Consider the following 22,468-nt stretch of genomic DNA (forward strand, 5'->3'; position numbering starts at 1 on the left):
CTCCTATGGGCTCTAATCCAAGTGTCTAGCTGCTTGTCTAGTTAAGAAGGTTAGTATCACTCTAGATGTTTCTCCCCTTTCAAAAGTGTACATAACTGGCTGAGACTTCTCTTTGCTTGGATGGAAAGGATTACCAACAAAGGGAATTGCATGGGAGTCTTCAATAGTTTGAGGTTCCCTTTGTGGCTTGCTTCCAATTTCCTTTATGGCTGAGATAAGTTCTTGGAATAAAGATTTGTTGCTGTCAAAAGATGTGGAATCTAGAGCATGGCTATGGCAGATGGAACACAAAGAGACTGTTCATAATGATATAGATTGAAGAAACCGATTGTTACTCAAGTGAATTAGGTTCCAAGATGGAAGCTTGGACTCAATCTTGAGTATGAGACTGACAATGACCAAGACACTAACTGAAATGATAAATCATCATGATATTGCATTCATCATATATGAAAAAGTGGTAGTCAAGAAAGAGAACTAGCTAATTGTAAATGATATCGCCTCCTACTATCCAATGATCAACCTAGGGTAGGGATTGACTAAGAGTTCGGTTGTTCCACTCTCCTCACTGTGCATATGGGATGTGCATATGGGATTTAGTATATCTCTTCCTAGAGCATACATCATTTTTCATTTCCCAACACCCCGCCTCATTGTTCCACTCTTCTCACTGTGCATATGGGATTTAGTATATCTCTTCCTAGAGCATACATCATTTGTCGTTTCCCAACACTCCCCCTCAAATGATGAGTCCCTATACTTGCTAGCTTTTTCCCCCCCTACATGGTGACATGGCTTGGGAGACTAGCTCATAAGTAGCCTAGTCAAGTTAAAGCTTGAAACTTTACATCTTTGGCAAGGGTTTTTACAAAGCAAATCCACTAAGGGAAAAATAGAGATCCAGTATGGGAAAAACATATGAAAGTTACAATGAAAATTCTTTAGAACGATCTGTTAGAGTTGTTGATGGTAGCGGAAGCATCATCATCATCATCATCTTCTTCTTCTTCATTCATGAACTGGTTCTAGTGGTGGTTATTCTGCATCTGCTCTGCTCTTTTCTTGTGGAAGCATTCACTGGCTATATGGTCAGTCTTGCCACAGTAATGGCATATAATCTGATCCTTGTTGTTGTTGGTGCTGAGTCCTCAACCACAGCCTCTTGCTCCATAAGTGCCCTTGGTGTACAAGAGGCTGTTGTTGATGGTGTGTTCCTTTGCATCCTTGGTTTTAACTTTGCTTTCTCCATCAAGTAGTGAGTGCTCAAAATCTTTAAGTGAGAGACTTGGAACGTTACTTAGGGTGGAGACAAGATTCTCATATGGATCCTTATTTACACTTGCAAGTAGTACGACTATTGCTTCATCTTCATCAATATTCTTCTTAAGAGTTGCCAGCTGGGTTTTTAGGCTCTTGAACTTGTTAATGTGTATGGTCATGGAAGTACTATCTTTTATATCCCGTTTATAAAAATGCATGAGTAATTTTACCTTTGAATTCTTTGCTTGGGTACCAAAGATCCTGTCAAGTTCCTCCCAAGCAGTTCTAGCATCTCTAATGCTAGAGATATGATGTAGCACATCATCACTTAGTCCCCAAGCAATGATGCCTAGTGCCTTGTTATTCATCTTCTTCCATTCTTTGATTTTTGGTGGAGCTACTGCAAGGATCCCGCTTTTTGAATCTTCTTTCGTGCCATCTGCATCACCTTCATCATCTTCAAAGAGATCCCAGAGGTCTTTCCTCATGAGGTGGTACATGGTTTTTTCCTTCCAAGCATGAAAACCTTCACCATTGAATTTAGCTATTTGATCAAGTTCACTCATTTTGAAGGTCTTACCATGAGCATACTCGGGCAGTGTCTATCCTTTTACAAAGGAGTTGAGACTTACAAGAGATTTGATCAATTAGGGCATTACAATAAGCAGCTAAGATGGGATCAAAAATGAGTTTTTCTTGAGTGAGCTGATGATCCAAGTGCTAAGAAGCACTAATGGAGTATCAAGAGATACTATGCCTTGAAGACTCGATGTTGAGCTTGATACTTGATGCTTGATGTTCCAAATATTCTTCTTGAGAATTTCTCTTGCTGGAAACTGATCAGATTTGAGTGTTTGAGGCTTCAGTGTGTTGGAATGAAGTGGAAAATGAAGTGTTTATGACCTTGAAGGTCAATGGCTATGGCTGCCCACAGATGACAGTTAGGGTTTCTCAGATTGTGATCAACAGAGAGAGTATTTTGGGAAACCCTATTGGGTGAGGTTAGCCCACTTGGGGGGCTACCAAAGCTCTATGGTGGCAGCAGAGGTTGCATTGCCTACAGGTCGGAATAATCCACAAATTTCTGCCCAGTGCAAACTGCGCCAGATCTGAACAAAACGTCAATGGCGGCCACTGTCATCAGTTATGTTAGGCTTTGAGGTGCTGAGAGGGTGCGCCTTGACCTATAGAAGAAGTCTCCAAAAGGATGCAAAGCCTGAAATGGCCTGATTTGCTCACACTACCTCCCCCAAGGTCAGTAGGTATGACAGTCTGCAGGCACACACAGGGACAACAAGCAATTATTTGTGCAATGCTGGGCAGCAGAGACCCCAACGCTCTACTGTAAAGTGACACAGAGATCCTTATTGAGTTAGGGAACACTTCTTTAGAAGGTTGCTTGACGAGATTTGGCTTGTGGAGGAAGATCTAGGTGCTGCAAGCAAACAGGGTACTGCTGTCCATGGCAGCCATGAAAGCTCCAGTGAGGTGAAGGTGAAGCTAGAGTAGGAAATGAAGTCTTGAGCCAATATCAAGCTAGGCAGAAGTGAAAGCGAGCGGGAGAATTAGAGTGAGGAGCTGACCATGCTTAGCTGAGCTCTGATACCATATTAAGAATGTCGAATCTAGAGCATGGCAGGAGCTATGGAGGTTGGAAGATGAAGACTAAATTCATATCGACACAGACAATGTAGATCACTATTACACAAGTGAATTAGGCTCCAAGATGGAAGCTTGGACTCATAAAGACAATCTTGTGTATTGGATTGACAATGACAATGACACTAACTAAAAAAGGAAAGCATCATGATATTGTATTCATCATTATGAAAGTGATAGTCAAGTACAATGCTTTATAGAAGTTGGGTTGTTCCACTCTCCTTACTATGCATATGGGATTCAGGACATCTATTCTTGGAGCATACATCATTTGTCATTTCTCAACATTTTTAGCATCTAGTTCTGGGCGACAAGCTGATGCCATCTCTCCCACCAGGCAACTACTACAATACTTGTGTTTTTGTTGTACAATAGGCCATCTCCATCAACAAACACCTCACCTGATGTCGCTTGAGAGTTCTTTGCCTTGGTTGATTAGTTTTCAGCCTTCCTATGGTGGTACATTGGTGCGTTTACTAGATTTCAATCTTCGACTGTTGTATTTTGGTGACCAGCCTACTGCCCTTCATTATTCAGCACTCTCTCATCTTCGATTGGTGGTTACTACATTTGGGATCCGTCTCCGATGGATGTCACTCTTGGACATTGCATTGCAATGCCCTTGGGCATTCTATATAGTCTTACATTCATTTATAGCATTCATTCACTTCAAAGTTTCTTCTCTCTGTGTTTGTCTTTGTGTTTGAGTTTTCAGTTTTTGTGTTTTTCATTTAGGGTTTGAGTTTTTCTTGTCTCTATTTGAGTCTTTGTATTTCAGTCTTGGTTGTACATGTTGTGTTTCCTTAGTGCAAACCCTAGCATATCTTCACATGGTATCAGAGCAGGTGCTCTTCGAAAGAGTATCGTGTGATGGTGCGGTGATTGTGGAGCCTAGTCTTTGTGTGAGACTCACGTGACTCGATTTTGACTCATAATGTCTCAAGCACCTCCTTCTAGGGATCCTATGGCGCTCTATTAGGCTTCTCCATCATTGGAGGCTCTGAGAAGGCATTATGGTCTTGAGGAGGAGGTAGATACGCCTTCTTCTTCTCATTTTGGTCATCTTATAGGTGAAGAGTTTGAGAAGTACTTGCGCATCACGCACAGTTCAGTTTACACTCCTCCAATAAGTCCTATTACTCCCTCTCGACCGATTGGTGAGATTGGCCATCTCTCTGATCTTGGAGCGACCATAACATTTGGTGTGCTTGGCGATCCATCTCCTTCATCATAGCTAGGCCTTATGTTAAGTTCATATAACCCTTTTAAGTCATACGAGCCAAAGCCCTCTCCTGTTTCTTCTTTTGTTGTGCAAGATCTGAATGATTTTTATTATGTTAACTTTAATAGAGGAGGCTCTTAAAGCAGATACCCTTCATTAGGTATACATCTACCATTTGTTTCATTTGAGCAAGTAAACTACACTTCTCAACTCCCTCACATCCCATCACTATCTTCTTCACATTTTGATCTGCTCACATCATTCCAAGACTTTGGATTACATTCCACTTCTTCTCAAAGCACACTAGGGGTTAGATCTTCCGTCTCTGCTCCTAACACTTTCACTTTCTTCATCCCACCATCTATCTACCCTCCATTCACTCCACCTCTTGGTGTATCATTAGGGAAAATGCCACTCTTTAACACTGTATCTTCCACCTACCCTCACTTTACCACATCCTTTCACTCTTGGATGGTAGTGATGGGTATCCCCCTCACTACCCCGGGCCACTCACAAACCCTCCACATGACCTTTCAGATGCAAGGATATCCATTGTCTGCTCATGGACTATCGTCACACATCCCTTGGCTCACTTCTACATAGGGATTTCCATCCTTTGCTCCCCGTGTCCCTACTCCTCAACCTTGGGCTCCACAAGCCCTTACAATGCCCATACCCAGTCCACCCTTTCCCACATTTGAATCCACTATGCACACTTCTCGCATATATGGTGGACACTTTGGGATTTCTTTCCAAGTATACTCTACTCCCCCACCCTATTCCCCCTATTCACCCTACCCCCATTACACACCTTCTCCATCTCCTAGCACTACCACTCCTATTGTGACAGCCAAGAATGACTTCATGGATAAGACACATTTTAATGGATTGAATTTCACTACTTGGTCAAACTTCATACGACAAGTGCTTGAATCTCAGGGACTTTGGGACCTCTTTGATACGCACACTCTCGATTAGCTCACCACGATCACATTAGTCAGTGGAGAGTCCGCAATGCCATAGCTAATGTTGAATCAATGCAGGGGTTGCTTCTTGAGTTCCACTCTCAATTAGAGCATTTTTCCCTTGTATTTGGGCATTGGATTCATCTCATTGACCGCTATACGGCTTGAGATGGCATTTAACATGTCAATCTTGATTTTGAGCATCAAGAGTTTTCCATTAAGGAAGGGGATGATTTGAAAGTCAAGTTGGCCAAACATTGGCGGTTACTCGCCGAGTTTGCCACTACTGGCTCCCCGAAATCAGGTCACGTTCTTCTTGAACAATTTACCTGATAAATACTTTCATTTTATCCACCACATTATCTCACTTCCTAGATTGCCAACCTTCTACGAGTTTGAGTGCCCGTTCTTGTGTTATAGAAGGCTGCACGATCAAGTTCACAAAAAGTCCTCCACCCACATCTATTCTAATGGGTGAGGGTTGGTTGTCTCTTTCTTGGGAGGGAAAACCACTAGTGGTAATAACTCTTGGGAGGGAAAACCTCTTTCACTACTCTTGAAGGATTGTTTGATTGGTCTACTAGTGGCTCATATATTGCACTTTACACATCCATTCCTAGGGCATCCAGTGCACCTTCTAGGACCCCTTCCCCACCTCGTTGTACATGATGGTGGATGCATACTTAGCCTTTCACTTTTTAGACTTCTATTGCATACTTACATACTCATTGCATTGCACTTAGCTTTGCTTTCCTTTCTTTTCAGTTTTTTTTTTTTTTTTGCACATCTTACTACTCACCTCTGTGCTTGTAGATTTTGATCTCTTTTGCAAGGTTTTGTATTTCAATGAAGGACTAATATGCAGATTTGCACCAATTGTTCTTGAGCTGGAGACAGGAGATGCGTACCATTTCTTTCATGGTTCCATTTATTTGGAGTTTTGCTCTTCTATCTACATGGAGGCTTCCCCTTCTACGGTGGATCATGCAACATCTCTCTTGATGCTATCATGGCAGTGAGTTCTATCTTTGCTCTTCCAAAAAGGATACTTCATCATTTTCATCCACATGGTTCTTGGCACCACATGAAGACCGACATCCTTTGGCTCCTCTTCCTTCTTTAGCATCGACATCCAGGTTGTGAGGGGGCTTCTACCCTTCTTGGTATTCTATAGGTTTTAGCACTTGTATTTGATATCAGCCTTCCCCCTTGCTATACCTTACCCTATGCCTTGCATGACTTTATCATCTTTGTACTAGGGTACTTGGGCAAGTGAAAGTTCAATGTGGGTTCCATCCGCCTTTGTAGGTCTTGGTCGGCTACCGGGCAATCGACGAGAGCACCCTTTATCTGATGCCCTGTTCTCTTTGGTGTGACTACTTGGACTCCCTTGGTAAAATAACCTTTGTCTCTATAGTCTTGGTAGGCCATTGGGTAGTTGACGTGCATCCTTTTTCCGATGCCCTACTTGCTTTGGGATGGGACGCCTTGGGGTAAACATTGCTAGATTTTCTTTTAGGCTCAATTTTGGGCCTGAGAGGGGATGAGCTAGAATACGCTTTACAGTTGATTAGCATTTTTAAACAGCCCCAGAACACGCTTAGTTAATAAAAAGCACAAATTTGGTGCTTCGTTCAAGAGAGTTTCAACGGTCCCCCAAAACCCTAATTTTTTGGGGCACCCTTCAATATCTATAAATAGATGGGCTGCCCACCATTCACAACCTTATCCTTTTGTGCAGGTTTCTCACTCTATAGTGTAGATTTTAGCCATCAACCACCTACCATTTGTTGTCCAGCCACCTACCATTTGTTACTACACTTGGGATCTGTCTCCAGGGGACGTCACTCTCCAACATTTCATTGCTCTACTCTTAGGCATTCTATATACTCTTACATTCATTTACAGCATTCGTTCACTTCAGAGCTTCTTCTCTCTGTGTTTGTCTTTATGTTTGAGTTTTGAGTTTTTGCATCTTGCATTTAGGGTTTGCTTGTCTTTGTCTGAGTCTTTGTGTTTCAGTCTTGGTCCTACATGTTGTGTTTCCTCAGTGCAAGCCCTAGTATATCTTCACAATGCCTGTGTCTGGGGGGGTTGCTACTACCTAGGGTTATGGAATCTTTGATTTCTAGGCTGCGAAGAGTGTTTGTAGGATTGTGAGAGCTGAGGGGGCACCACATAGACTTCTGGTCCAAAGTCTTTGGCCACTCTCCATTGTTCCTTTGCTTGTCTTTGCTACTTTGGCCCTCTCTACCCTTGTCCTTGCCCATCATTTGTTGTGTGCTCTCACTATCATTGGTTTTGTCTCCTCCACTATCTGGCTTTGGGCCATCTTTGGTGGGCTGAGAAGATGGTAACCATTTTGAAACCTGGTTGGAAAAGAAATCTTCGTAGTAGCATCAATGAGCATCATACATATGAAGAAATTTTGTAAGCAGATCGTAATGTTCTCAGTGATCATATTATGAAATATGAGGAAATCACTTCTAACAGTTCATTGTTCCTTTTTGCAAAATGGAATATGACAGATATATTGTACTTACGCTTCAAACAAGGTGTTCCACTTATTCATGCAAGATCCATGAAAAGATGGTATATCACATGGTAGCTAAAAGAACTTGACCCATACTGCAGTCTGCAATGATTCTGGTAACCAAAGAGAATTATTGTGCTCTTAGGACTAGTTCTCGAGTCATTGATTAAGATACTTTAGCACTTCAGTCTTCCTATCAACTCCAATCCAAATGAAATTTAAGGGATAAGGTGTTTACCTATCCAATGAAGGACCTAAAGAAAGCCCAAGGGATCTACATGTATACCACATGATAGCCAGAAGAAACTAATTCGCCAAAAGTCTGCCAGCCATAGAGCTTATCTAGTACAAGATTTTTGCTTGATCCTCAAGAGTAGAGTGACAATCTGCCACTCTAGTAAAATGTCAATCTCACATGGTATCTAGATTCTTCTCTAATTAAAGTGCGTCTAAGGAAACTTTGTGCTTGTTATGGACTAGCGATCCTTCATTGAAAACAAACAAACAACTGAGTCATAGCAGCCTCCTAATCATGCTAGTTGGTCATGAATTTCTTTACAGGCCCCATTGTTCTTTAGTGATCTTTTCAGGGAAAAAAGAGAGGGTTAAAACTTAAAAGTTCAAGGAAGATGCACGTTTTGGATGACAAACGTGTGGAGACAATCAACAGTTTCAGCATTTTCTAGTCTACATTGAGACCTGCAGAACTTTTCTTCTTTTAGTCAATATAAGTTATGACTTCTCATTTGAAGGATATATTGGGCTAATGTTTTGAATGTTCTTTTGACATGTAGGTACAATTCTTCTTTGTTGATAAGTGCAGCCAAAGACTTGAAGGTATAGCTTATTCCAATCTCTTTGGAAGTTGAATGATACTACAAATTTTAAGCAAACCTGTGATTGGCAGTATATTATCTTCATATAATATACTGATTCTAATACTGTATTTCTCTAAATGACTGGTTATGACTCATTATAAACTGGACCAAGCCCCGCACCTATATATTGGAGATCTCTCTCTTCATTTGGAATAAGCTCTCATGTTGAAATTTTAGTCACATGCTTTGTATTCTCCTATCTATCTCTCATCTAAGAAGCACTTTCTACTTAGTTTAATCTAATCCAAACAATATATGGTTTAGGTACTTGGTGCCCATGGTTTTGTTTTAATAAATTTCTATAAAGAGGGACGAGACAGTTCCCCTCTCAACATGGTGTGGACTCCTCAACATGGGGTTGGGTGGGGTGGCTATTCTTTATTGTGAGAGCCTCCAAGACATGATTCACGTGGTGTCATGAGATGTGCATGCTAGATATATGTGGATAAGGGTGAGGATAGGGTACTTGAGGGATCTATATGTTGCAGTATGCTACTTTTCGCCTGTCTCTTCAATACTTGCTCCTAAGGAGAGATCACCATTTAAAGTACTACATGAAGATATTATAAGATATGCAAACTTTGGGGAATACTACTAGTGGGAGACTTTAATGCTCGAACAGGAAGAGAGCAATCCGTCTTTTATGATACTGAACATGAAATGTTTAAGGAATTGGCATTGGATGAACTAGGGCTTGTCAGGACATCTCAAGACAAGGAGGTGATAGCATATGGATCCTATCTGCTAGCTTTAGGGACTGCTCATCATGAATTGGCTATATTCAATGGCCTATGAAGATGGCCGGGAGTGGATGCTTTCACTTGTTGGAATACCAGAAAAGGGGCCAATGTGGTGGACTATCTAATGGTCTTGCTAGCGTTAATTCCAAAAATTAAGCATTTTAAGATATTTGATAAGCCAATTGATATAGCAACTGACCATGCGATTCTAGATTTACTCTAGCATGTGGTCAAAGACAAGAAACATGCACACAGTTAGACACATTCCTGCATTATGAATTTCTAGAGCAAATGTCGCATATCTATAGTGATGCAGTATGAGATGGCTTAAGCTAGCTAGACCAACATGAACCACTCGAAGATGTCACTAGATCTCTGGCGAAGGTTTTACATGCTGCAGCTTCAAAGGCATTCCCATGTAAGATGAGCTCTACTGCAATACGCAGATGTACTGCCCCTTAAAATGCTTGGTATGATGATGAGTGTAGACAAACTAGGATCCACCTACTACTGAGGGATATTACCCTAGGGACATGCACACACAAGTAGGCACGAAATGTCTTTCGTCATCTTGTGCGGAAAAAGAAGAGAGATTATTTAGCTAAACTAGAATCAAAGATGTATGAGCTCTTTTTTAGCAGAGATAGCAAGAAGGCATGGAGGAAATTTCAACCCCCAATTCAGTTGACATCACCTATGGTATGGCATGAATATGCTAGGGAACTGTATGATGTTCCATCACAAGAGCAGATACCTTGTCCATCAAACTCTAGACCAACACAGTGTGGTTTCTTCGCAGAAAAGATGGTGAGATATGCCATTTGGAGGTTGAAGAATGGGAGAGCACATGATCAAGTTGGCCTTGTGGCAGAACATTTTGCACATGCATGTTATGCATTGGCCTCTATCTTGGCAAATCTCTTCAATAGAGACGTATGTGAGGGGTTTCCAGTAAGTTGGTGTGACCACTGTGACAGGGAGAGTATGGGTGCCTGGAGGCACAACAGACTCAGTGTCTAGCACGGTTGGTATAAAGCAAGTCTATCCCCTCTCTCCTTTGCTGTTTGGACTGTATATTGACAAGATTTTTTATCACATACAGAGATGGGGTGGTATGGGAGCCAGCTTGGCTGGGGTACTGATACCAATTTTGTTATATGTAAACAATATGGTGCTTATCTCAAATTCACTTAAGGGACTACAACAACATCTGGATGCATTGAATGGGTTTTGTGAAGATAAAGATCTCAAGGTTAATCTTGGAAAGACTAAAATTATGGTCTTTAACACCTCTGTAGCTTGGGTGACACGCTTAGAGCATCACTTTATGTATGATGGTCGGCTTGTGGAAATGGTTAGACAATGTGTATACCTCGGGGTCACTTTCAAAGGGCCACAATTTTCATGGAAGGAAACTTCAGAGGCTAGGCTTGCACGAGCATATACAGCTTTGGGTACTCTAGAGTGGCAGTGTGCACACATACAGTTTCAAGAGCCTCGTACCAAATTGTGGCTTTTTGACACTTTAGTCATGCCCATACTACTCTATGGGGCAGCCATTTGGGACCCAAGCCTTTATCATACTAGATGGATGCCACTTATGGATTGTAATGGACTGGAAGCACAACATTATGATGGCTGGGAACATATGGAAAGACCGTTGGTCATGATGATAGCACGTATGATAAGGGCAAAAGCCTTAGTACCACAAGAGATTATCCTAGTAGAATTGGGCGTTGCACCCATGGTAGTTGAGGCATTATTTCAAGCAATTACTTTCCTCTAGAGGATATGGCAGCTCCCGAAAGACTGATATCCTAGAACATTTCAAAGTTGATTTTCATAACCCTTGTGCAAAATAGCTGTAGTTCTAGTCTCATCCTCTCTAGCATCCTTGATAGTCAAAGTTGTATCATCTGCATACTCTGAGTCCAATAGCTTTGTCTTCATCCACACCAACAGCCTGAGACCTCTCAAGCCTATGAATCTTATGTTGGAGAAATAGGACATCGCCTTTGCAAAGAGTAAGAAGAGGTAAAGTGCTAGACGGAAACAGAACGGCAACTTACAATCACTCTATTGTTTGCTGACCTATATAGTGTTGAGACCCCGCTGATCCATTGCCATGGAAAGCCTAATCAAAACGTATACCCTCCATGAAGTCCCAATCAACCCTATCATAGGCCTTCTCAGAGAAACAATGTAATATACTACTTTGTAGCCTCAAAGAAGGTGAAGAGGTTATCTAGGATGCTCCTATTTTGAACCAAACTTATTTGGATATCATGGATAAGTAAATTAGACATCCAACTGCTGGAGTATATGTATATATATCAAACAAGTCACTGTCATCATGCAAGGACAGCTTTAGTCCAGGTTCCATCGGTGTACAAGCTGGCTTACAATCTTGTAAGCCAAACATCTCAAGAAGTCTACCAATGTATCAAGACTGTGATAATCCAATGTCTCTAGCATCATGAATGAATTGGATGCCCAAGTAATAGTGCAAAGGTCCCAAATCTAACATCTCAAAAGTTTGTTGTAAATTTTGTTTGAATGCTGAAATCTGATCAGCATGTGTCCTTGTAATTAGAAGATCATCAACATAAAGACATATGACCAACAAGGATTCCCCCTCTTTACATACATAAAGTGTAGACTCTGATGAGCTGTTTATGAACCCTTGGCTAAGTAAAAGGGCATCAATCTTTGCATACCAAGGTCGAGGAGTCTACTTCAAAACATATAAAGCTTTTTTCAACTTCCACACTAAGCGTTTGGATCCCACAACTGCAAAACCAATGCACTGTTGTACATACACTTCTTCTTGAAGATTCCCATGTAAAAAACGCAGTCTTTATATCAAGTTGGTGCACAGTCCATCCATAATGGGCAACCAAAGCAACCATGGACCTAATGGTAGTCATGCGGGATGTAGGAGCAAATATCTCCTCATAGTCAATGTCTTTCTTTTGTGCATAGCCTTTAGCCACAAGCCTGGCCTTATATTTGTCAATAGATCCATCTGCATTTCTTGTCAACTTATAGATCCACTTTGTACCAATGACTTTCTTCCCAATAGGCAAGGACACTGAATCCCATATTTGATTCTTTATGATAGAATCAAACTCAACTTGCATTGTTGCCATCAGATGCACACTATGTTGTGTATCGTCAAAACATTCAGGCTCCTCATCATTAAGTGTATTTAATACCATAACAAACTCCGTGGTATGTGCACCATCATGCATATGAGCTCGCCTTCTAGTACGACCAGCAATAGGAGCATCCAAATAACTATCTTTCGTAGTCTGCAAATACCATCTAGGCATTTTCCTAGCTTCCTGACTGTATACAAGCTCTTGCTGAATTTCAAATTCAGCACCTTGCTGAATATTCAGATCAGCCATAGGCTGATTTTCTATATTACACAATGGAGCAACTAGCTGAACATTAAGTTTACTTGTTGAAGTTCCAACTGTATCTCCGAAAGAAATTGGTAGTAGCCCTTCTGTAAATGCCGCAAACAACGTAGTATGCTTAACAATTATGATATTCACTTGTTTTCGAGATTTAATATAAAAGAGAATGAACACTTAAAGCTGAAAATGAAAATTACTCACAAAATTACAGCCATGAAAATGTAAAAGTAATGGAGACAAGATTGAGGGTTGAAGATGGGCAACCCCCCCCGAAGGAATGTATTTCTACTCAACCCAAGTCCCTTAGGGAAGAGCTCAGTTACAATCAACCTGAGAGTGAGGAGAAGTAATTCTCACTCTCACAAGATCATGCAAAGATGTATAAACACACATGCATTATCTATTATGCAATGATAAGAATTGATTTCTTTACAGTATGAGAGAAGAAAGAGGGGAAATCAGCCTTTCTCCATCGTTGAACAGTAGTACATCGATAGGGCTTGCTTCTTGTTGCTAAAATGGAAGAAAGAGCTTGAGAAGGAGATGCTGTAATGAATTTACAGGCTTGCTATCCTATAAAACAGCAGTGATAGAAGAGGGAATATGGAGGAATTTGATAATGGAGAAGTGGGGGATGATGATGGGGATGGATGGGGCCAGTTTCTGGCTATCTGTGGGTGCTGTACATGAGTTTACAGCAAAGAAAAATGATGCTGAATGCAGAAAAACGAGCTCTTATTTATAGGAGAGGGAAGAGCTAGTACAAAAGGGGAAAGTGGAGTAGCGCAAGACAAGTGTCCAGCCACATGTCATGAGATGTGACAAGTGGTGGGACACTTGGAAACTTGTGTGGCAAGTGTCTTGACACTTGTCTCTTCTCTATGGCCTTCCTTTTTGGGCTAAATACTGTCAAGAATAGAAACAACCAAATTTAGTAAGCACAGTCAAAGTATAGAACTTACTATTTTTAGAATGACATCCCTATTTTTTAGGACTAGCATTTTTAGGCTAATTCGAGGCTCCTAAAATCTAGGGACCTCTTAAAATTTAGGGATCTCCTAAAATTTAGGGACCCCCCCAATATGGGTGTCATATGAAAGCTTTTTCCGTGTACATCACAAAAACGGTATTAGAATCTTGTAGTTGCAAGTTGTAGGTAGCAGTAGCGCATGATGCACATGCAACATTAGGCTTTGGCATGTTATCCTCAAGTATTCATCTTATATACTCTAATAGCATTGCTATTTAGACTTGAAATGTCTATTCTATTATCTTTAGTCCAAAATAATCAAGGTTTTTTTTTCATACTAATATCGTACCGTACCTTATAAAATCTTAAGTTACCATTTAGTACCGTATTTTATCGTACCGTACCATATCGTACCTTTTGTACCTAACAACTATGGTCATATATGCCCCTAACAGCAAGAGGGAGGGAAGACTTTTTTGGACTATGCACTATCAGAGAAGGAGAATAGGCAGCTTGGGAGGATTTTATTTTCGATATCAAAGGACAAGACCCTTGGTTCATGGCAGAGTTTGGCAGATCTATAGGTTTCTTGCAATATTCAAGAAGAGATAGGACTGGTGCCAAGATCTTCTCCTAGTTGGACAGATTTTATATAGATCACTGGGCTTCAAGGGGGATCTAGTCGGTACTGTTCCAGGATTCACTTTATCAGATCACGCACTGGTACAGTTGGTTCTTATGGAGAGAGCCACAGGAACAGTCACCAGCATTAGGATTCCTTTACTCATGTATTATGATGAGGAATTGAGGGAGGATATTACCAGGATTTGGAGGGCCAAGTCATTTTCAGTGGGCAGAGCAGTTAGGGACTTGGATGAGGGTTTGCAGGAGGTGAGCTTCTTTCTTAAAGAGAAGGCTAGGAATAACAGGGAAGGTCTCTTAGAGAAAGAGAAGGCTGCTAGAGCCTCATTGGCAGCACTTCAAAGGGAGGAGGAAAGACAACCAAGATGTAGGTGGGTGGCAGAGAGGATATATGCAGCCAAAGCGGAAAAAAATGCTATGGAGGCCAAATCAAACTATAAATACCATGTGAGGGTCTCTTTTTGGACACAGGCAGGAGAAAGGGTGAACAAAGAATTCTTTCACACCATAGATCCTAGACATTTTGGGCATGACACCGAGGCCTCCAAGACTGGAGAGGGAGAGAGAGTGTGTGTGATAGAGTACCAAGAGAGTGGTCACAAAGAGCATGAGGATACATTTAATGGTCCCCCTTCTTAGAGGAAGAGATTGTTGAGGTCTTGCTAGCACTACCATCAGGGAAGTGCCCAGGGGATGATGGATTGGACAGGCTTTCTTCTTGAGCTATTGGGATGTGATCAGCACAAGACTTCTAGCAGCTTTTCAGGAGATCATAGCATTAGGAGATATGCTGGAAAGGATGTCAGAGGGATTGATTCACCTCATCCCAAGGGGCAATGGAGATAGTCACCCAATGGAGATCAATCAATTTTCTTGAAACAATGTATAAAATCCTAGCCAAAATGATCAGCCTTAGGCTCTCTCTCTTGATGCTAGACCTCATTCACCCTACCCAGACAGGTTTTGTTCTGAAGCGTAACATCCTTGACAATATTTTCACCTTCTAGAAATCCACAGCTCTTGCACGATCTAGGGGACAAAATCTCATTGTTTTGCTTCTCGATTTTGAGAAGGCCTATGATAGAGTTGATTGGGAATCTCTAGAGGTCACCATGTTGAGGATGGGTTTTAGAGAGCAATGGATCAGAGGTGTATTGACTCTATATTTATCAACTCACAACGAGGTCCTTATTGGTGGGACCAAAGGTGCTAGATTCAGTATTCAAAGGTCAGTGAGACAGGGATGCCCCCTTGCACCTCTCCTTTTCTTATTTGTTGCAGAGGCTATGAGCTCATTCTTGAGGGATAGGAATACATGTATTTGAGGCATCAAACTTCCCATTCTAGAGTTTAAAGAGTTGTTGGATGTAGAGTTTGTAGATGACACATCTTTTTACCTGGATGGGGATGAGGAGAGTTTTAGGGCCTTTGTAGCTGTGATGGAGGTCTTTTACACAGCCTCAGGAGCTCTTATCAAGTGGCACAAATCCTACTGATTTTGGGTTTGTGATACTCCGTAGATAGACTAGAATCTACATGGGAGTCTCATTTGGGTCCCCTAATGGCACCTCTATGAGATACTTGAGCTGCCATGTAGGCATTGATATTTCTTCAAAGCAGCAGTTGGCACCCTTATTACATCGTATAAGACAAAAGCTACTATATTGGAGCACAACAAGACTATCACTAGCAGGTAGGGTGGTAGTTGCAAATCAGGTTCTATTAGCCTCAATGTGGTACATAACTTCTTGTTGGGCCTTATCTAGGTCATGCATTGGCCAAGTGAAGTGACTGATCAAGAATTTGGTAGGGTAGAGATGGTGGTCTTGTGAGGGCTAAGGTAGCTTGGGACATTATTGTCTAGCCTAGATCCAAGGGTGGTTTGGGGGTTTTGGACCCAGATAGTCAGAGTAGAGCACTTATGGTAAAGCTCATTGTGAGGGGCCTTCCTCTGGGTGAGAAGCCATGGAAAAAGCTACTATTATGGAGATTAGAGACCATTTTTCCTGCTCATGGAGAGTTGTGGCAGCCTAGCACACACTCGCCATTCAGCATATCCGAGCTATAGTGCTTGGGAATAGTTTTGAGGTCAGATTTGCTGCATCTATTGTACATGCATGGAGTTCATTATCTACAGGACTTCATCAAATTGACCTAGCAAGTGTTGAAGAGAAGTTGAAGCATTCACTTCTTTTGAATTAGCTACTCAAGAAAGAGAGAGGCCACACCATTGGAGAGAGGACCCTCCTATCTTGGGGGAGGTTCTTGGCATAGGTAGCTTCTACAGTGGAAGAGTGGTTTGGCTTTTTGGAGCTTCCAGCCCATATATAGGGACAAAGACTTAGAGGTATCAAGGGGAACCAAAGTCATAATGGAGAACATTAGGGAGATGGTACCCCTTGAATGGAGGAATGACATAGTGACAGATCAGACATGAATAGGGCTCTTTACCAAAGGAGATCTCCTTCTTGTAGTGGTAGCCACCAATGGAGAGACTATTTACTTTTTCAATAGAGATGGATGGTAGACTTAGGTGAGAGGATCGAGATCAATCAAAGTTCAGATGCTATTAACAATGGATAAGAGTTGTGGTTCATTGTGATAGGACTTGGTACTTAGACCCTGACCCTTAGACTTGTATGGAAGATGGATGGAGACATTTAGCATATAGGAGGAGGCCACTATAGAGGCTTCAGTGGGATCTTGGGGAGTGGGTATGGAGAGATCTATTTGTAGAGATGCCTCAGGATGGTCCCTTCTTTGGTTATACCACTAGGTTGGGGAGGAGAATACAGATGAGCACAACTAGAGTGGTCCTAGCTGTAGTTGAGCATTAGACTATCCGATGTATATCACAGCCTTACCGACTTTTGGAGGAGATTGGAGGACAGCTGTAGACCAAGAAAGACTTCACTCTTTCTTTGGTTACTAACACACAAGAGTTTAGCAGTTGGTACATGGCTTGGCTATGATAGAGACCCTATTCCTTGCACTAGATGTGGGGAGCATGAGGAGACTCGGAGGCATTGCTTATGGGATTTTCCACGGGCTTAAGAGGGTTTGGAGAAGAGCCCTTAGGATGGTGTTTCATGGCACTACAGATTCTATGATTGCTATGTGGCAAACAATTGCATGGGTCACACAAACTTATGGGTATGAAGATGTATAGAGTTGTCAAGCTTATCTCATGTCAGGGTAGCTTGTGAACAAGACTTTTCATGCCAAATTTCTCATAGAGAGTATGAACTCAGGGGCATTGTCACAAATGGGAGCTCATAGCTAGCATTATTGCTTGGTACATATGGACAACCAGATGTAGCCAGACTATTGATTTTTTGGGCATATCTCCGGCACAAACTCTCTCTAGGATTTGGATAGAGACTATGCACACTCTTCGTGGGAGATACGAGAGCCGACTTTGGACCCGTTGGGCTCATTTAGGCTCAATAGAGCATAGAAGATTCAAAGTATTGTTTGATGCTCAGGGGGGAGGTTGCACCTCCACTCCCCTAGTGATGGATTATGGACAGCTCGATTATGTAGTGGATCTCTGATGTACTTGGTTTACATCTAGGATAGTGTATGCTAACAATATTTCTACCATTGGGATCACTATTCAATGTACTAGTACTCCTCCTGTCTCGACTTTCGGGATCAAATTCTTTTTTGGGATCACTATCACTACTTAGTGTACTAGTCACTATGAGTTGGTATGCAGATGTGCATGGTTTGCACCTAGGCTTTAAAACTATCCACTTGCTAGGCCACTGGTATGTATGAAGTACGGAATGTACATTTAGATGTAATGTATATTTGCAAGGTATATATGGGATACATAGATATGCAATGTACATTTGTAGGTGATGCAAGAGAAGTACAATTGCATAAATTGCGTGCGGTTTGCAGCTTGTGTATACTTTACATGAATATCATGTGGTGCATCATTGTTATGAGGCACTGTTTATGCTCAGTTTATGCATTACTTTGCCTTGATGGTCTAAATAGTGTTGGGATTTGGTATATGGATGCATCCCTTATGATTTTGTACAATGGTTATGACTCATGTGGGTGGATTGTAACTAGTTTAATTAGCTAGAATTTAACACATACAAGGCATGAGCATGGTTAAGCAACAGGTGCACATGTTGTTTAATTATGATGCCAACATGTATGTCTAGTAGTAGCAATAGACGTTTTTGACAAATTACAGTGCAATCAAGAGCAATTGCAAGGATTTCAAGGGGAGTTCTATCATGAGAACATGAAATTTTGATGCTTTTCTTAGCATTTGATCGAGTGTTAATCGAATTTGTAAATGTGAGGTGCACATGTGATATGCAAGTTAGTTATTTCACAATGACGAGATAAGAACCCTACGAAGTTGGTGGATGTCAAAGGCAAAAGTTGTAACAAGTTATATTAGTTAGGTAATAGGTGGTACCTGGTGTCAAATTTTGGTCTAGAAGATTTTATTAGCTATTAATGTCAGTTGTAACATTAGGAACTAGGAATTAATTAATTGATTAATGCTAGTTCAAGGGCTAATAAATGCTCATGAATACTTGGATGAAAATTTGGCCTAGCCAATTTACTTGTTGGTTGGTATAGTTGATTTTTTAAGAATTAATTAATTAATTAATTTTCAAAACTAATATTCTGATCATTAATTTAATTGGACCAAAAAATTACTGAAAAATCTATTTAGAAGACTGCCACTTGGCAAAACTTGTCCATGCAAGTGAGGGAAAGGCTATTAAAGGTTGTTGGAACCTCATTACCAACACAGAGGAGGTTGGGAGAGGAGAGAAAACTGCTCTTGCAATTTTCCAACAATTGGTGATTAGCGTAGCCATTGGAGACTATTAAAGAGTTGCCCCTAGCTGATTGGGAGGGTGTTGGAGAGGCGGGTGACAGCCCCTGTATGCTATCTACAGGCAGGTGATTGTACATGGGGCTCCTATTAATGGTGGGCTGCAGTCAATCAATCATTCATAGTAGGACAACGCTCAAATTTAGCGAGTTTTGGTAATGAAACTCAAAGATTTCTCTCTCTAACTTTCTCTCTATTTTCTCAGCCAATGCATAGCATCCCTCAAGACATCTCAACTAAATTCAGTTCCCAAGAGGATCCAAATGAAGAATTTCTATACATTCTAATTTACATAGCAATTAGGGTTTACTAGCCACCCTAGAAAGAGTGCTCAAAAAGAGGGGCCTAATACTTAGAGTTCAGCAGCTAAGATTTGGGGATTTCAAGGATTTTCAAGAGGCCAGCCAGCCAACATTAAGTTTGAGGCAGAATTTGTCATCTAAGGAGCAAAATTGAAGGCTAATCCCTAAGCAAACCAAGGGGCAAAATGGTTTGAAGGCGTGCCAGTTGCTATGGATAGCAAGATGTATTGAAGATTGAAGGAGATCAGGTTGGATCTCAGTGTATTTCGACCTTTAGCAATACAAGTTTAAGAAATACCTCAAGGCACATTAGTTTTGGGGCCATTTGGGTATTCAATGACCAAGATTAAGTGATAACATTTTCATTTCAGTTTATGAATATTATGCTTGCTGTAATTAGTGTTAAATTAGGCTATTTACCACCCTATCCTAGTAAAAAGTCTAGTTTCAAAGATATTGCTTCATGTCAAGCAAAGTATGTTGAGACATTATTGGAGAGATTTGGTCTGGAAGATTGCAAGCCTATTGCTACTCCTATGGAGATAGGTTTGAAGTTGAGTCTTCATGGTATTGGAGATTGCTTTGATGTCTTTCTCTATCAACAGGTTGTTGGATGCGTGATTTATGTACGCATTACGAGACTTGACATTCAATTTGTAATCTCACAAATGAGCGTTCTTATGCATAGCTCAAGGACCAAGTATTGGCAGCCCAAGTAGTGAAGCAAATATTTCACTACTTGAGTGGTTCTTGGCACCTTAGGCTATTTTATCCCAAGGGGGGATCAGTACTGCCTGATTTACATGCATTTTCAGATTCTTACTAGACTGGTTGTTCTAACACTCGTGTATTCACAAGTGGTTTTTTCTTCATGCTTGGTAGCTCATACATATCTTGGTTGAGCAAGAAGCAGCCTATTATGGTCACTTCTAGCTGTAAAGTTGAGTACATGGGAGCTTTTATAGCTACAATTGAGTGTGTTTAGCTCAGACGCCTCTTGGCTGATTTGGATGTTGGATAGGCATTTGCCACCTCCATCTTCACAAACAATCAAAGCACATTGGCAGTTGCAAGAATCTAGTGTTTCATACATATACTAAGCAAATTGAGGTGCACTATCATTACGTCAAGGATAGACTCTCTACTAGAGAGATCAACTTGACTGATATGCCAGCACAAGACAACCTTGTAGATCTTTTCACAAGGGCTTTGCATCATGAGAAGTTCAAAGCTTCCCTCAAAGCTTTGGGCTTACTCCCATTTGTGGATTGATATAGTCCATTGGGCATGGTAGTGATGTGTGTAAACACACTTAGGACCGACGGGACACTTTTTTCCCCTCTTTAGGAGGTTTTTTCTCCTCGACCTTGTATATATGCCTATTCACTTTTAGGGCATAACTAGTCTTGTAAATACACTTTGAGTTGTACTTTGTCAAGCTTCTTCTTCTCCAAGCTATGTACTTGCATTCTTGCAACCTAAATCTAACAGTCTATAGACTGCACGATAGTCAAAAGTCTCTCCACCTATGGCAAAACCTCTTTGGGCAAGCTATGAAACCCACACTTGCTCGGTTCTTGGCATAGGACATTCTAGAGATTGAAGTGGTGTGGAAGTGTTCTAAGATGGTGCAACATGGTCTGCTGGATTAAGGTCTTGGACCATTGTCCAACATCTTGAGCTTGATCTCTGTGGCTCTCGACCTCTCTGCTCCTATGCCTGTCTCGCATCTGCACACTTTTATTAACGCTAGTGTTGTATTCTCCTTTGTCCTGGCATTATGTTGTCTCTAGTGTTTTTCTTCCCTCCACTGTGGCCTAGGTGTATCGCCTTTCTTGTCCCTGAAGGAGGCCTTCCGCTATCATGTCTTAGGGAAAGCTCTTGCACCATTGTCCACCATCTTGAGCTTGATCTCTGTGGCTCTTTGCCTCTCTGCTCCTATGCCTGTCTCGCATCTGCACACTCTTATTAACACTAGTGTTGTATTCTCCTTTGTCTGGCATTATGTTGTGTCTAGTGTTCTGCTTCCCTCCTTCACTGTGGCCTAGGTCTATCGCCTTTCTTGTCCCTGAAGGAGGCCTTCCGCTATCATGTCTTAGGGCATCTCATTGCTAGATGTTTGATCATCCTACAAACAAACTACAAGCCAATGTCAATTGTATATGAGAGTGGCTGGATGAGGAAGGCCTCATGGACGGAGGGGTTCTTGACAGTTTGGGGAGGGTATGTAAGGACTTTGTGGGCACAATGACTTTGACAAATGGATACCTATGTGGGCCCTCTAAGACTATATCAATAAATGTCCTCTCGCTCTATATGACATGACTGAAGACACTACTAATCTCAAACAGGTATGGAGTGAAGTACCTATTGATGCTAGGAAAAGATATGGTGATGGAAATGCCATCTCGAAGTGATGAGTAGTCTCATCCTTTGATCCGTCTATCCAAATATGCCACTAATGACTTGATGTCGAGTGGACTGGTGGCTATCACTGCCTCCATCTGCTTAAGTGAGCTGAACGGAAGCTTGAAGCATCCCATTCTAAGGGGTACGACTTGTGTGACCCTGGCTGGGGTTATTGATGAGAACCACCTAGATGGAGTCCTTGCACTCAACTAGACAAGACTCAAGGTGCAAAGTGCATGAGTGGGATTCCCAACACAATAACACCAAGAATCAGAGTAGTGCTCACTTGCGGGCCAATATTTGGTGGGTGCATAGTGCACAAGTAGCATTCCCAACAAGAAGCACTAGGGTTCAGCACAGTACACACGTGAGGAGAGTAAGGAGTAGATAAAGACGTCTTAAAACCTACAAGAGGAATCTCTGCTAGCTTGGGGACAATGAAAAGAACCCAGAGAGGAAGAAGGATCTCAAATTGGACTTCTAGGATAATGAGGAATAGAACCTAAATGCCAGCTAGAGAAGGCAGGAATGCATAGGAGGTGAAGAATCAAGGCACTAAAACCATGCTTTTATGAAAGAGAATGTAAACTTTGAGA

At 41.4% G+C, this 22,468-nt stretch overlaps 1 protein-coding gene across 1 annotated transcript in view; it reads left to right on the plus strand.

The window, feature by feature from the left end:
* LOC148029640 (nuclear distribution protein nudF-like) overlaps positions 1–22,468 on the plus strand; it is a 187,803-nt gene that overhangs the window by 161,174 nt on the left and 4,161 nt on the right. Inside the window, exon 6 of the mRNA XM_087685878.1 lies at positions 8,434–8,476. Within this exon, the coding sequence (XP_087542004.1) occupies positions 8,434–8,476 (43 nt within the window). The remainder of the gene's footprint in view (positions 1–8,433; positions 8,477–22,468) is intronic.

The sequence above is a fragment of the Lygodium microphyllum genome, chromosome 10 (genome assembly GCF_053477565.2).
Source record: "Lygodium microphyllum isolate KBCC chromosome 10, Lygodium_microphyllum_v1.1.10, whole genome shotgun sequence".
In the NCBI taxonomy this organism is placed as follows: domain Eukaryota; kingdom Viridiplantae; phylum Streptophyta; class Polypodiopsida; order Schizaeales; family Lygodiaceae; genus Lygodium; species Lygodium microphyllum.